A 17,009-nucleotide genomic window follows, 5' to 3' on the forward strand; every position below is an offset into this window, starting at 1 on the left:
GTCCAATTCCTCTGCAATTTGGGTGGTAGCCTCCACCCATTAGGCACTTAACTTAAACTGAGTAGTACCTCACTGCCTTGTGGGTGGGAGTGGGGTATAGTTGGCACATGGCAGTTGACAATTGGCACTGTCTAAAAGACAGTCAAAATGAATAGAAGAAATGAAGGTGTGTAATGAATCCTCATAAGGATTCATTGAGTGAAAGTTATTATACACCAAAGAATCCGAACGCTTAAAAAATAGTGACCACACATTTTGCTCCATAACTCCACTTCTATAAGGGCTAGAGCTTAGCCCTTTTTTTAATAAAAGCTGGGAATCTGGGGAAATTAATAGGACAGATCCAAAACCCAATTCGATTTTATTTGGATCAGCCGCGATTCGGATCCGAATCGCATTTGGGGTGATTCGGATGGGTCAGATTCGGATCCAAATGGAATCAGGGCTGTTTCGATTTGGTTACAAATCGAAACACAGAAAATCCGAATTGCACACCCCTAGAGATAACACTTATCTTGGTAACATCTTGACATTGATGCATCTGCTTTTTAGCAGCTCTGTCAAACCAATATGTGATTAGAATGTTTGGATTGCTTTATAACAATTCTAGTTTTCTTTTTTCTGAACAGATCAACTGTTGTTTTAAAATTTTTAATGCGACAATTAGGAAAGTACTCAGTGCAATCCAGCCAATCACAGCTACATCCCTTTGAAATACAATGGTACATGCAGCCTGTATGTTTACTTAGAAATAACACTCATTTGTTCTCAAAAAAGAGTAGGACAGCAGTCTTAGAGTATTTGACTGTACATTTTCGTGCTATGGATTTTAGCAGGACCTGCAGCCCAATCCTATGTCCTGAATTCTGTGGGACTTACTGCCAAGTAAGCTTGCATAGGATTGCACAAGTAATTATATGTAAAGTTTTCTAGACTGAGCCCATTATAAAGCCTATAAAGAAATCTGAGCTTCAAAAAGACAGTATTGAGAGTGCTTCATTTATCTTTGTAAGAACTTTCTGAGTTGGCTTCTATTATTTGATTATTAAAGAATATTTAGAATGAGGCAAATTGTGGCTGAATATTTTTAAAGAGTGCAGCAAATCTGAAATCAGAAAACTGAACAAGTGCAGATGCTCTGAAGTCTTATAAAGTATACATTAATATACATTTATATTGTAGATATTATTGCCAGTATCCAGACTTATGAAGTGCACATGCAGCAAAGTACACATGCATTTGCTGCATTTCAAAGTAAAATAGTGAGGATGCTTGTACATGGAAAGGGTGATTTTTGCCAATCTCCCCTTCCCTCTGAAATGCTCTAACCTTCAAATATATGTCCCTGAGAGTTGTGCAGTGCTCAGGGGCATATTTGGGGGGAGGTCACAGAGCACTTCAGGGGAAAGGGGAGATCAGTGAAAATCAGGAGGAGCAGGGGCGTAACTACTATTAGGCAAGGGGAGATGGCTGCCTGGGGGCCCCCACGCCTCGAGGGGCCCCCCAGAGGCAAGTCACATGTGAAGTAAGTGTGTGTGTGTGTGTGTGTGTGTGTGTGTGTGTGTGTGTGTGTGTGTGTGTGTATCAGCGAGGGGCCCATTTTAAAATTTTGTCTCTGGGCCCACTCCAGCCTTGTTACGCCCCTGAGGAGGATGATATGTAAGCACTGCACTGTTTCACCCTAAACACAACTGCAGATATGCTTCCTTTACTAGATAGCCATCCTAGTTATCTGTTCTGGTTAAATGATGGTTAAGCAGAGTAGTTTGACCAGGATAGCCCTGACATTCTGGATTCTCACAATCAGCTCATGGCTTAGCAATCCTGATTAACTTTTTAATCAGGATTCTAATGATTGTGTAAACCCAGCCAAAGTGTGTTTAAGTTTGCTTAATTCATTTGTCAAGAAGACTGAGGCTATTATCACATTGTGGCAGGACAGGCGGGGGGGGAGGCAGGGTCCACTCACCTTCCCACCGCCAACAATCCAGCTGACAATGTACCCTGATATGCAGGAAGTCTATGACTGAAAAGAGATTTGCATCTAGGTGTTTTGTATAATATCCAGTACACTGACCACTGAGTAAAACATCAGCTGGTTGATAGCTGGTTTTTTGTCTGCAAAGCAAATCTAACGTGTAACCAGAGACCTTTCATAACTTACCACATCTGATTTTTAGAAATAAGGCCTATCTAAAGCCAAAAACACCCAAGTGCTCATGGAGAAGCATAGAAATGTGTTATTAACTTTTCCTACTGGATGCTGCATAGAACCACTAATTATGTGACTTCTCTGGTAATCATTTCTGTGCCTGATAATCAATTCTGTGACATAGCGAGAGCTGCACACAGAAAAATGCTTAATGCAAGTTGTCAATATACATCAGAAAACACATCCCTTTCAGTGGAGAATGCCAAATGCTGTTATAGATCATTATGGGTGAGTAATATATTAAGTCCACCCAAGGAGCTCATGGCAGTATGATGTTCAGTCCAATCTAGTGCAAAATCTGCCATCAACATCTGTAGCATTTAAAATGTGTCCTGTTTCCAAGTAGCATTCCAGGCATCTGCTTTTCTTCTGTAACTATGTTGAATAGGCCATCTGATTTCCCCCCCTATACAGAAACCATGTATTTTTGCATGCTACCACAAATCTGTGGGTTGAGAGGCAGTGGGTAAAGTTACCTTCTGCTCAGAGCTAATATGAGCAACCTCTAACATGAACTTGGTTTACAGCAGGATCAAGAAATGTAAGAGCCTCATGCTTCTGTTTCTCTGCACCTCTGTCTTATCCAGAACATAACTTTCACAGGGGCGGATCTTATCTATGGGCAAAGTGGGCAGTGCTCACCTTAAATTACTCAGTCAGCCATGTTGCTCTGGCTCCATTTTGTGTGCCTGTTGCCTGCCTCTGTTGTTCCCTGCTGCTCTTGCCTGCAGCCTTTAAGATTTGTGATGTGGGCAACGGTAGCACCAACCTCAATGAACAAATGAAAAGCCCCAGAGCTTTTAAAATATAAATATTAATAAGGCAGAAGCCAATAAGCAAGATCACTTTTGTTTTGCAAAGTGGGTGGTCCTAGGACTGCCCTATAAACCAATTGCAGAGGGGCTAGGTTGATTGACTCCTCTGGCAGCTAGAGTCGTCAGAGGGTGGGGATAGGGAAGTATCTTTCTTTTAGCTACTCAGAAGACTCCAATCACCATTTTGGTTAAAGAGCAGGTCGGCTGGCTGGCTGGCTGTTGGTAAGTCTGGTCTCTTGCTGGCTTTTTTGTTTGTGTTTGTTTAGAGGGGAGGAATAGAACCTCTGCTTTCTCTCCCTTGCTCTCTGATCTGATTTGTATGCAAAGCATTATGGCCCGTTCCCAACACGATATGCCATAAAACATTGGAAGAAAGGGACAGCAAACTGTAAGAGTAGACTAATTAGATTAGAAACTGGCATAAGAAGCTAGAAAGTTCTTTTAGGGCATATGCATGGATTTCTGAGCCTACAATGCTTTTCAAATAATTACAGAAGTGGCTTTCTATGTGGGTGTGGTGTATGTAGAGAAGGAATGGATTCTGTTGGAAGGAAAATAAATTTTAATATCCATTTGCTATGCAGAGAGTTTTTTCTCTGGATTATGGCCAATCTCTGTAACATTAATATGTCCACCAGGGATTATGGTTCATTGGGCAAGGATTAAGGAAGTGATCTCTATTTAAAAACATGTGTTGCTTGCTAGGATGGACAACCAGGCTAAGTGGTGGGCACCGAAGGCTGCAGAGGGTGGCACCCATCTGTTCAGCTGGCATGGACAGAGGTGCACCTAGGTAACATTGGAGCCTGGACCTAAAGGTCTTTGGAGGTCCCCCTCCCCTGCAAATTAAGCATCATGATGCTCCACCAGGTGACCACACCACCCAGGACAAACTAAAGAGGATTTGGGGGCCCCAGGAGCTGTGGAGGCCCTGGACTTTTCCCCCAAAGTCCAGGCATAAGAGCACATCTGGGCATGGAGTAGGGAGATGGTGTCCCCATGCATCTTTGTTTCCTATGGTGTCCTCTAAGTTACAGGAGATGGTTCATAGCTACAGCAAGCATCATTGAAAAACCTTTGATTTTTCTATTATTTATGTATGCATAAATAGGCAGGCAGAGCTGCCCTTATAACTTCAGAATGCATTTGTTCTCTACTTTTGTAGTTGGTCTCTGCTCTACCTGTGACTTATTTAGATTTATTTACTTTTACATGTATAGCCTGTGCTTCCTCCAAGAAGCTCAGAGTGGTGCACATGGTTACATTTATCCTCCCAACAGCCCTATAAGAAAGATTCTGCTGAGAGAGAAATGACTCTCCCAGAGCCACCCAATGGGTTTCATGACTGAATGGGGATTTGAACTTGGATTTTCCCAATCTAAACTAGCACACTAACCACTCTACCACTCTGGCTCAGAGTTCTTTTTAATTTATTAGTAGTAGTATTCATTTTTTAAAAATAATCAGGCAGACAAAGCTGCCCTGATGACTTATAAATGCATTTACTCTTCACAGAGGCAGCCTTTTGTAGCTGGTCAGTGCTTTACTTGTGCCTTGTACCATTCTCTGTGTGTGTGTGTGTGTGCGCGCACGCACGCGCGCACGTATGTTTGTATTTTGATCCTGCCATGTTAGATACAAATCTGTACAATACTATAGTCCTATTAAGCATTATAAAGCAACTGGTGTTTTCCATATTTCTCTGTATCTCTGCCAATGACCAATTGAGGTGTGTGTGTGTGTGTGTGTGTGTGTGTTGATCTCACTCGTTAGCTACAAATTTTCCCTTTGCCAGTTATTGCTAAGGCACCCTGTAGTAATCAGACACCCCTCCCATAAAGAGCTAATTGGAAGTTTACCCTGTCCTGACTAACAGGCTGAACTCCAGGGATCAGCCAATGAGCACAGCAGGTGGGGGGGACTTAAAGAGCCATGAGGAGGAGCAGAAGCTAGGCTGGGATTGAGAGAGGCACAGGCAGAAGGCTTAGTGAGGAGCAATGGAGTTTTGCTCCCTCGTGGTCAAAAAAACTAGTCTGGAGATTTCTCTAATGGAAGGACCTCTGCAGATCCTTGAGAGACAGGATTGCAAGAAGCTTGATTCTCATCAGGTAGGGATGTGCATGGAACCTGTGGGGGCTGGTTCAACTGTGGGGTGGGAGGGTGGCTTTAAGGGTGGGGAGAATGCACATCCACTCCCCGCTGCATTTCCCCCACCGGCGCGTGATTCTCTAAACACCCATCTGGGCGGCAGCATACCTCCCTGCTGCCCCGTTCCGACGTTTACCAGATGTAACCGGAAGTAGTAGCGGCAACTGCACACACTGCACGCATACACACACCCGACGATCATGACATGCACGCGTGCAGTGCATGCAGTTGCAGCTACTACGTCCGGTTACATCCAGTAAATGTTGGATCGGGGCAGCAGGGAGGTACGCTGCCGCCCCAATGGGCTTTTAGGAAATCACGTGCCAGCAGGGGAAACATAGAGGGGGCGGAGTACATCCTACCCCACCCTTAAAGCCATCCCCCACCCCCACCGTCGAACCTTTGAGCCGGCCAGGGTTCGGACCTGTTCAGAGGCCCATAAAAGGGCCTCCGAACCAGTTCATGCACATCCGTAACATCAGGTGTTGGGTGAGTTTTCAAGGGAAAGGGGATTCAGCATAGGGAACAGTTTGTTAGTCAGATTTTGCATTAGAAACTTATACTTCTTTCATATGTTTTGCATATCCCTGAAACTGTTCTATTGTTGTTTACCTGTGTTAACAACTAAGCTAAGCCTGCGCCCATCCAGCTAGGGCGTTGGAAAAGACTCTGAAACTTTTAAAGGTGTTTTTGTATTTTCTTGCATCCATGTTCTTTGCAACCGGGTAACCATGATTTTTAAAGTGTGCCACCCCAATACCATCTGGGGTGCTTTTTGAAATATTCTTGTAACCACTGAGTATTGCTTTTGTATAGCTGAGAGAGCCTCAGACAGAAGCTGTTTGTAGTATTTTGAATAAGCTTTTTGTTCCTTTCCCCCCTTTGCATTGTAAAAGCATCTCTGAGTGAATTTTTGCCTCAGAAGAAAGGGGGCTGGAAGAGGGTCTCACTCTGGTGCACACACAATGTCTCAGGAGCTTGGCAGCTGTTAGTTTTCTCACCACGTGTAAGCTTGCACATGGAAGGTTTTTGTATACTTTTCCAGTAGCAAAAGCAGGAGAGTTTCCCTGGGATTTCCACCCAAGCCCAGGGAGGGGCGGATTTAAGCTCTGTCACTAAGTGAGTGGTGGTGGCAGCCATTTTTGAAACTATCAGTAGTATAGGAAAGTTTAAAGGGAGAAGCCTTTCCTCAGGAAGCACAGAGGGGATGATTCAGCATTCCCCCCCCCCTCGTGTGGGTTTGCTCTGAGCCAAAGGCTGGGAACCTGCTACACATCCGCCTAGTGCTGACTCCATCTCTGTAGCTGCCCACAACTGGCTCTACCTCTCACTACCTGTGGCTTCACCCATTATCTGCCCTGCCTAGTGCCCCCACCCCGTCCAGTCCCAGGAACCAGCAGCCACTACTGCTTCACATATTCTCCTCTACCTTCACCCCTGGAAGACAAGCAAATTCCCAGTACAGAGACCACTTGTACATCAAATGTGGCAGTTACAGTAATTCTATTTCAGATCAGAGAAGTATGTGAGCTTCCTGGTCTGCCCCATCAGTGTTGCATCCCAAACCATTCCGAGTTAGCATCTGAGCATATAGTCATGAACACACAGGAGGAAAAACAGCTGACACAAGCACAGATTGTAAGTACTGCTGCATACACTTCTGCACTCTAGACTACTGCAGCATCCTGGTCAACCTGTCCTCTCCTGCCTGTTCAGAACACAACTTATCAATTTCATCTTCCAGTATTATACTAATGTCATCATCACCATAAGTATCCCAGGAAGAGTCAAGCACATTCCAGTATCAGATATGCAGCCACTCCTCATGCAAATGCTGCAGGTAAGATATATGTTAAACTCGTATTACCCTGAAAGACCTTCCTGGGCAGAAGCCACAAAAACACTCTGTCTGCAAATGAGTGAAGTCTCAGAGGTATGTTTGCTAGAGATCTCTGGGACATGTTATCTCTGAGATTCTATTTCATGTTAATGGCTAGTGAGGTTAAATAGGATCCAGGATCTCCTCATCATCTACTTGCACTTTGATTTCGTGTCATCGTTGATAGAGGAAAGACGAGTATCCTCTTATGTGCTATATTTTTCCCAACTCCTCAAACTCAGAAATAGCCAAAACAATTTCTGTTCCAAGTACTCCACAAATAAATCACATCAAAACATATGTAACAGAGGGAAAGAGGAAGGGTAAGGTGAGAATTAAACTAAAGAGGTAATAACAGAGAGATTGCTGCCAGAGCACTGATTGCAATAAAGAAATAATCTGCAAGGACTTTGAACTTTCCAGGAGTTGAAGAAGTAGGAAAAACAATGCAATGGGACTACTTTTAGGACAGCCTTCTAACTCACCCTCCTAGACTACCAGCTAGTCCTGCTTATAGCCTACCGTGGGCAACGCCATCACAGAATTCACCTTTGTCTTACAACATGCATAGGTAGAAACATGCACACCACTAAAGAAGTACATCCACCAAAAGAAGCTTTTTCATTATCTTGCAACTGTAGCACTATTTTGGCACCAGGTTATAATTAATCCTATTCTGATGCTGGTTCTTTTATACCGGGGGAGCATAACTTTGGCCCTCCATCTGTTTCTGAACTCCCATCATCCCCAGCCACAGTGACCAATAGCCATGAATGATGGGAGTTGTAGTCCAACATCTGCAAGAGAGCCAATGTTGTGCATTCCTGTTTTGTATCACTAATATGGGCATTGTACTCCAATAACATCTGGAGACCCAAGGCTGGGAACCCCCAATAGGGAGTATAATATACTCGTCAGGGAACTGGGGTTGGCTGCAGCTTCCTCTGGAGAGTACATGTCGTGACACACCCATGTCTGCTGCTGCATGATGAGTGAATTGGCCCTTAGTCATCACCAACTGCAGTCGTGTTGTTCAGACAGCTGCTTGTCCTGGGAAAATGTGCAAGGGAGTGCAATGTGGTTTTGGTATGAGAGGCAGAATATGTGGGTAAAAATAATGGACAAACTTCCCACTGCAATCAATAATAGCTTAAGAATGATGAGAACAAGAACTTGGTGTCTTGTGTGGAAAATTACGTTCTGCTACCGAATTCCAAACACATGTAATGTCTCCTGATTCACTTTGACGTACAGAACTCAGGCCCAATTGTGGAGGTGGTTAATTAAATAAATTATCTCTTGGTGGCATGCAAGTGAGACTTTTTCAAACACAAATCAGTGTTTGGCTGAATACAGGCACTGTTTTTACTCCTACTCCTTGCACTTGCGACCTAATTATTCAGCAGTCTGTCAGCAGTTTGTAAACACTACTTTGGAACAATATTTCACTTGAACAAAGAAAGGAAGAAAAAGACACAACCAATGTAAATATGTGAAGTGTAAATGATTTGCAGTAAGCTCTAATCTTTGTTCCTGAAGAGGTGCACAACTGGGTTTGTTGTGCCATGAAAGACGAGAGCAAATATGTATCAAAGGCTTGTTTGTCAGCATGTCATGAACCAGGCCATTGTTCTGTCCACCCTGAAGCACAACAATGACTTATGCAAAAGAGAAGAGACTCTTGCAGACTCTGTTCTTCTTAAAAGGTCAATTTGCCAGTTGTTGCAAGTCCTTAAACCTGTAAGGTGATGGAAATACAGATTGCCGAGATTTAGGTAGTACAAACTTTTTTAATTTTTAAAAATCCGTTATGGCCATTTCTGATTACATTTTGTTCTCAAAGCACAAATGACATGGCATGTATAGAGTGACTGTACTGGTAATGTGTGTGTGTGTCTGTGTGTGTGTGTGTGTGTACACACACACACACACCCACACACCAGAAAAAATAAAACAATCTTTAAAATAGTGGAAAAAATATGCCTAAAATGAGAGTTCTGGCACAGGCCTGTTAAATTCTTACTTGCGCAACTCCAAAATTAACTGGCTCAAATACTGTAATTTATACTGCCAGAAAACTTGCCACCCCAAAACAAGAGTCCCATGAGTGCTTCAGCATTTTTGTGTTTGTGTGTGTGTACACACACACACACATTCAGCTTCAGTGTGTGTGTGTGTGTGTATGTACACACACTTACTTAATTCAACCTATCTGTATGTGCAAAGGGATGTGATCACAAAATGCCTTCTCCACTGAAAGTGGATAGAGAAGCTCCATTTGTGAATGGGGACTACCACAGCTCTGTTTGAGGTCATGTGCGCACAATCAAGAGAGAAGCAGAACCCTATTCAGACATGACTTTGTATGTGTGTGCAGGAGCCTGTACACAGCTGCATATCTTGCTGTGAATGACTAGGCCCATTAACTTCTCTCACTTGTTCTATGCCAAATTAACTGGCTCAAATACTGTAACTTTTACAGCCAGAATGAAATGTACAGGTGAAACTCGGAAAATTAGAATATCGTGCAAAAGTCCATTAATTTCAGTAATGCAAATTAAAAGGTGAAACTGATATATGAGACAGATGCATTACATGCAAAGCAAGATGTCAAGCCTTAATTTGTTATAATTGTGATGATCATGGCGTACAGCTCATGAAAACCCCAAATCCACAATCTCAGAAAATTAGAATATTACATGGAACCAAGAAGACAAGGATTGAAGAATAGAACAATATCGGACCTCTGAAAAGTATACAGTGTACTGTGCTTGATTGGCCAGCAAACTCTCCTGACCTGACCCCATAAAGAATCTATGGGGCATTGCCAAGAGAAGGATGAGAGACATGAGACCAAACAATGCAGAATTGCTGAAGGCCGCTAATGAAGCATCCTGGTCTTCCATAATACTTCTAAAGTGCCACAGGCTGATAGCATCCATGCCACGCCGCATTGAGGCAGTAATTGCTGCAAAAGGGGCCCAAACCAAGTACTGAATACATATGCATGCTTATACTTTTCAGAGGTCCGATATTGTTCTATTCTTCAATCCTTGTCTTCTTGGTTCCATGTAATATTCTAATTTTCTGAGATTGTGGATTTGGGGTTTTCATGAGCTGTACGCCATGATCATCACAATTATAACAAATTAAGGCTTGACTTATCTCGCTTTGCATGTAATGCGTCTGTCTCATATATCAGTTTCACCTTTTAATTTGCATTACTGAAATTAATGGACTTTTGCACGATATTCTAATTTTCCGAGTTTCACCTGTATACTGCCACATGCACTCATTTTAAAAGTGAACCTAGGTTTGAGGTTACCCTCAAATGCAGGGTCCAGATAGGAAGATGTGTAGTACTGTATGTGAGTTGAACAGAACATGTGAACATTTTTACAGATCTATATGATTGTACATTAGTTATACATGCATTGAACATAATATGTTAATAGGGTTTAAACATACCAACTAAATGAAGCTTAAGCACATTTAACTTTCGCTGGACTTTGCTGCAGCGACAAGATTACTCGCTGAATTCAGAGTAGGCAGTTGAACCACCAGAAATTGTTAGGAGACCACAGCCTTTCCTATTCAGGCATTCTGCAGCCAAGGACAATGCCCATTGCAAGCTCTGGCCCCTGTGCTGATGCACTATGTATCCCACCCACCACTACTTGTCTGCAGAGATTCTCCCTATGAGTGGAGATCCTGGGGAGGCATGACTGGACCCTCCCTTTCCCAGCCATGAGGAGGATCTGTCTCTAGATACAGGGCTTGGCTTGCCACTGGTATTGTAACAGAGTGCATTGTGCATGGCTACAGAATGCCTGGTGATGGGCTTAGGACTCCAATCCAAAACTGACAATCCTGCCCTGGAACAATCCAATAAAATCCAAAGCTGAGATGTTGTGCTCCTGTTTTGTCCCTCATCCCCACATGGAGTTTTGTTTCTGCTTGTTCTAAAGCATGTGATGCATTGGACTGTCTGTCTCAAGTTCTCAACATCTATTCCCCCGCCTCCACCTTTGATAAACAGTGTGTATCAAGAACCAAACATTTCAGTTTTGGGTGCAATGGCTGTGGGGAGGGGGCAGGGAATAAAATCCATAGCTTTTGATTGTGGACCTTTATTTATAATTACATCTTATCATCAAAAAGGAAACAAAAGTGTTATCGCATTCTATAAACGAATAGAAGGGAAATGGTAAAATACTGCTCCAGACCCCTGATTCTAAACACTTGTCACAGCATCACTATGAAACCATTGCAATGTGATTACAATGGTAACACAGCGTCACATTTTATGGCACTGTGTGCTGCTGCAGCAGTTGGTTCACCTCAATGTGCGCACTTACGTGCTGGTGCACACTTAAGAAACAATACAGATCTGTATGCTGATATACAGTTCTTACAAAAGGATTTCCTCCCCACTGGGAAATGGCCAGAAGTTTGTCCTTTAAAAAGAAAAAAGGAAGAAGAAATCTGAAAAAATCTGTGTTAAAAAGTTCTTTGTAAACATTTGTATCAGGTTCCCCAACTACAAAACAGTTTCAAAGTTGTACACAAGTGACACTTCTGTTGTTCAAAAAGCAATCCCCCTCGCCCTCCTCCATTAGTGTCACATTTGACAGCTCTGTTGTGTTAGACTAAGCAGGGCTGCCACATTAAAATTTCAGATCTAGAAGGTACTGCTGAGAGCATATGTCTGCTCTCTTACATAGTTCGGTGGAGTTGTAGTATTTGAAATAAGGGACATCACTGTTTTCTACAGAAGGGCGATATTTTTAGGGAAAGGATCAATTCATTTAAATGAGCATCCCTTAAGAAAGGGGGAAAGCAGCCAGTCAACCTTACAGTTGTGGAGGTAATAATAAACTATGGACATGTGTAACTGGTCACAAACTTAGGCGGCCAGTTATCATTTTTAATGTAAATGGTAGGTAGCCCTGTTGGTCCATGAAGGGGCAGGGGGGAAATGCCACTTTTTAATAATACCTTTATTAGGACCAACCAAAACACAAATTTGGAGCAGCTAGGTTTCACATTCTTGAGAACCCTTCATCAGGCTTGGTGTCAAGAAAAAGAAAAGCGGGGAGGAGCTAGGCCTGGAAACATGGCCCTAAAGTGTCTGCATTTTATAGAAGTCTTAAGATAGAGTCAGCTTGAGTTATGCAGACTTATAGTCATCAACTTCACTAGGTGCTAGACATGATCTCAGGCTGCACCCTGAGTTTCTGGAATAATGACCATACCCATTTGTAGAAAATATAAAAATCTAACCATTTACTCTGTTCCATCTCCAGCGCAAATCAAAGCACACACCTCCTTATATGGCAGAAAACAGAAATAAAAGAAATGTGGTAGATTTTTTAATATTTAAAAAAAAAACCTCTGGAGATTAATGTTGGTGTTTTCACTAGCAGAAAGTCAACAGAACCAAATGGTAGTATTACCTAGAGGTTGGGAGGCATTCCATTTAAAAAAAAAAAAAAGCATCCTCTCTTCAGGTGATAGACGATGTTTTCCTCCAGTTTCAAAATCCTTCTCCAGGATGGCTAAATGCAGTGTTTTCCATCTGAAAAATTGTAGGTAACCATGTTGGTCCATAAGAAAAATCCAAAAGTCACATTCTAGTTATACCTTCATAGGGACCAACCAAAAACACCACAAAATCTTAAGTACTCTTCATCAGGATGGATGGTAAGAAAAGCAAAAGCAGGGAGTATACTGTTACAACGTTTAAAACATGTCAAGGGTTCCCACCACCCACCTTTTAAAAATTATCTTCAGGATGTTTGTCTTATGGCATGGATGTTAAGTTATTTGCAGTAGATACTTCTGGGGGAAAAAGCAGGAAGATAGTTAACAAATGTATTAACTCTTTCCTGTATCTGAATGCATTTTTGTATAATACAAACAGTCTAATTACACCATCCTCTCTCTCTCTCTCTCTTATGAGTACATATAATATCCACTCTAGGGGAAATAAGAAAAATGATTTTAATACACCAAACCTGAAACTGGAAGAATGAAAATTTGGCATTTCTGTAAGGACTCAAAATTACAAGTGTCCTTGTGCATGAAAGGAATTTTCTTGGGCTGGACACCTAGCACAGATGAACATGTTAAAAAACAAATCAATGCAAATCAGATAACACTGGAAAGTGAAACAAAGGGTAGCATTTATCATGTTATCTATTTATAGCCACAGGTAGGGGAAATAAGTTAGCATTGAACATACATCAGTGCAGTGATATAAAGGAGGAATACTTCATCTTAACCCTTGAAGAACCTAATTGCTCTTGAGCATCCCAAGTTAAAAGAAGCTCATCATTTTTGCAGCATCCGTGCTGTCTAGAAACTTTTAACATATGTTCCTTCAGCTGATGTTAAGAGGAGATACAGCTTTTTAACAATACTGCAGAGATACAACACAAAAATGTAATACAAACAAGTAGTTACACATAAGGAATACAAAAAACACTGGCTGTTAAGTTTATGTTACCAGTTTTTAACGCCCCCCAATCCAACACCACATTGGAAATCCCGATTCTTTAATATTTTAGGATTGATTAGATGGCTCCAATAGTCCACTCACTTTGTCAAGTTCCCAAAAACTATGTAAAGCAGTTTCAAAGCGAATTTCTCCTACAAAAAAGTCATCAGATGTACGGATCTCAAAGATGCAACACTGTTGTTTTTACAAGTTCTTCAGAGTTAATTACATATTGTCCAAATGAAAAATAGAAAGTGCTTCTGAAATATGACTTACTTTTGTCTTTGTTGCTTCCCTGTCCCACCCCAGCTGGTTCATTTCAGTTGGTAAAGAGGCAAGCTAAGGACTGTATAGAAACAAGAGTTACAGACAGGTCTTTACACCCATCACTAGGCAGGCACATATCCACTTGGCCCAAGGCTGTGCACTAGTGTTTTAATAGTTTTCTTTCAGATGAAGTCTTTGAAGAGTCATAGCTCAGAAATCAGCTAGAGACACCACTTGCGTTCAGTTCCAGCCAGAGCTGAGCCTGAGCCTCTCTAAGAAAATCTACTTTCCCAATAAACTTGGGTCCATTCCTCACACAATCCTTTTCCTCTCTATTCTGCAGAGAATTTTTTTAAAGGCCCTCCTAAAGTCATGGTTGAAGATGGTGTAGATGACAGGGTTAAGGGAACTGTTGCAATAACCAAACCAGAAGAAGAACTTGAAGAGGGTATCAGGCACCCAGCAGCTTTTGCAAACAGCAGTCAATGTGTAGGTGAAGAAGAAAGGAAACCAGCAGACCACAAAAACCCCAATCACTACTGCAAGCACAAAGGTGAAGCGTTTCTCTCGGTTCTGCCTGCCCCGCCACCGGGAAGCTTTGGTATTCCTCTCCTCCTCTACTCTACTACTAGGCAAAGTGTCCCCAGGCTTAATCTGGCTTAGTTTGGTTTTCCCTTTGCCCCTTTGTTGCTTCTCCTGCTTTTTGGACTGGTGGTTCTCATTGTGTTCTGAGGAGGAGGTGTCCTCCAGGTCTATGCCATTGACTTCTTCCCTTTCCTGGCTCCCTCCTGCCCCTGCTGCCTTCTCTCCATTAAGTTTGGTCATTGCAGGGACATCCTCCTTGTCTGTCAGCCCATTTTGTTTTTTCTCTGTAGTTTCTGCTCTTTTGCCAGGAGGGACACGAGTCCTCCTCTTTGCAATCTGATAGATTCGGACATAGACCAGGATCATGATCAGGCAGGGAGCGAAAAACGAGCCAATGCTGGAGGAGATGATGTACCATGTCTCATTGTTGATACTGCAGGTGGGGGCTTCTTGATCACTCTCAGGTTCACCATGCTTCACAATGGAGATGAGTGGTGGGAAAGAGATGACAGCCGAGATGACCCAGACAAGGACAATGATGCTCTTGATGCGACGCGGCGTGCGCTTGAGGTTGTACTCAATGGCCTGAGTGATTGACCAGTAGCGGTCTAGGCTGATGGCACAGAGATGTACAATGGAAGAGGTGCAGAACAGCACATCCAAGGCCACGTAGATCTCACACCACACTCGGCCAAAGTACCAGTGGCCCATCACCTCATTGGCCAGAGAGAAAGGGATGACCAGTGTGGCCACCAGGATGTCCGCCGAGGCTAAGGAGACGAGAAAGAGGTTCTGAGGAGCCTTGAGTGCTCGGCTGGTGAAGACGGCAATTATGACCAAGACGTTGCCAAAGATGGTGAAGAGCATGAGCAGCGTGGCCAGAGAGATGAGGGCCAAGGTGGTGTGTAAGGGATAGGGGAGGCCCTCTCTATGCCCAGAATCACTTCCATTCCGACTCCCATTGCCATCCATGTGCAACGGGTAGCTGCCTTCCTCCAAGGGCTGAGGGTGTGGGTGTGCCTGAGAAAAGAAGAGTTCCCCCCTCTCCGTGAATGGGCCTTCCGGGTTAATCATCAACCCCAGTTCTGCTGTCAATTGGTGTATGTGACCCCAAGATAGACCCTGCTCGGAGGATGGCTCTCAGGAGCTCTGTGCCTGGTGGACTTATACGTCTGGTCCGTCTTGTGTGTGTGTGTGTGTCGAGAGATGCCTTAATCCGATCAGCAGTGGCAACAGCCGCCTTCAGTTCTCATAGTTCTTGTTTACTACAGTGACGAGAGCAAGAGCAGCAGCAGCAATAAGGGGAGCGGTAGAGAATCGGCTCCGATTCAGTTTTCTTCGGCCAGCAAAGAGCGGGTCTTCAATGCCTTTCCCTGCCCAGTCTGATCACCTCCAGGCAGATCGGTGGGACGAAGCAGACCCCTTCCTTCTTATCTCTCCAGATAGGTCCAGACGGGAAGGGGAGGAGGGGCTCCTTAAGAAGTCATTCAAGGCGGGGATGAGAGACAAAAGTTCCTCTTACCTTCGCCTAGAGAAGGGCCGGGGGCGAAGGGCAGGGCAGGGCAGAAGCTGGACTTTTCCCAGAGGCGAGGCGAGGCGAGGCGAGGCTGGCCGCGCGTCCCCTCCCAGCAAAGCAGATCGCGGACTGGAAGAGGCGCCCTCCGTTGTTCGTCCTGCCGGGGGGGCGCACGTGGGGCGTTTGGGGAAAGGTAGGCGCGGCTCCCTCTGGGTGGAGGGTCCGGGCAGCGGCTTCTCGGCGAGGAACCGGCGCAGTCCACAGCCACTGCCGCCCGCTCGAGCACTGCCTTCCAGGCTCTCGGTTCGCTTTATAGCCCAGGATCGGTCCGGCAGCGCCGAGCAGTAGCGTCGACACCACGTGAGGACAGCCCCCTGCGCGCTCGCCCGCCTCTGCCGCGCAACTCGGCGAGCAACTCTTGCTCCCAGCGGCGAGAGGCGCTCCGGCTCTGCCTGCCCTGCCCACGGATCGCACACACAGCCGCTGCTGCCGCCCCCCGCCCGCCCGCCAGTGACGCGCTCCCGTGGCGTCCACCTGCCTGGCTGCTTCCAGACAGCACGCGCAGAGATCCCAACTTCCCAAAGCTCTGGGTTGCGCACACTTGCAAGTCGCACACCCCAAGGTCTCTCACATGCACCTCTGCCGGGCGTACAGATTTTCTCTACGCACCGTACGCCGCCACACTTTCCCGCTACGCATATAATAGTGCTCTCTCAGCGGCTGCTATTCTCCAGGACTCATTGAACCCCGACGGAACATGTTAGTCCTGAGACTGATTCCCACTGGGGCCAATGGGCACTTTTTGCGCGTGGCAAATAGTTGCTCGAGAGAATCGGGTGGGACCACAGCACAGGGTAAAATTCAAGCCCCTTGCCCACCGTGGCTCCAGTCCACGTGAGGACAGCCCCCTGCGCGCTCGCCCGCCTCTGCCGCGCAACTCGGCGAGCAACTCTTGCTCCCAGCGGCGAGAGGCGCTCCGGCTCTGCCTGCCCTGCCCACGGATCGCACACACAGCCGCTGCTGCCGCTCCCCGCCCGCCCGCCCGCCAGTGACGCGCTCCCGTGGCGTCCACCTGCCTGGCTGCTTCC

General features: G+C 44.7%; 1 protein-coding gene across 1 annotated transcript; it reads right to left on the reverse strand.

Moving 5' to 3' along the window:
- Positions 1-11,168: 11,168 nt before the first annotated feature.
- On the reverse strand, positions 11,169-16,498 carry ADRA2A (adrenoceptor alpha 2A). The gene has a single exon (XM_053312961.1). It carries the CDS (start codon positions 15,477-15,479, stop codon positions 14,133-14,135), a length of 1,347 nt encoding a protein of 448 aa, XP_053168936.1. The 5' UTR covers positions 15,480-16,498; the 3' UTR covers positions 11,169-14,132.
- Between the last annotated feature and the right edge of the window lie 511 nt (positions 16,499-17,009).

The sequence above is a fragment of the Hemicordylus capensis genome, chromosome 3 (genome assembly GCF_027244095.1).
Source record: "Hemicordylus capensis ecotype Gifberg chromosome 3, rHemCap1.1.pri, whole genome shotgun sequence".
In the NCBI taxonomy this organism is placed as follows: domain Eukaryota; kingdom Metazoa; phylum Chordata; class Lepidosauria; order Squamata; family Cordylidae; genus Hemicordylus; species Hemicordylus capensis.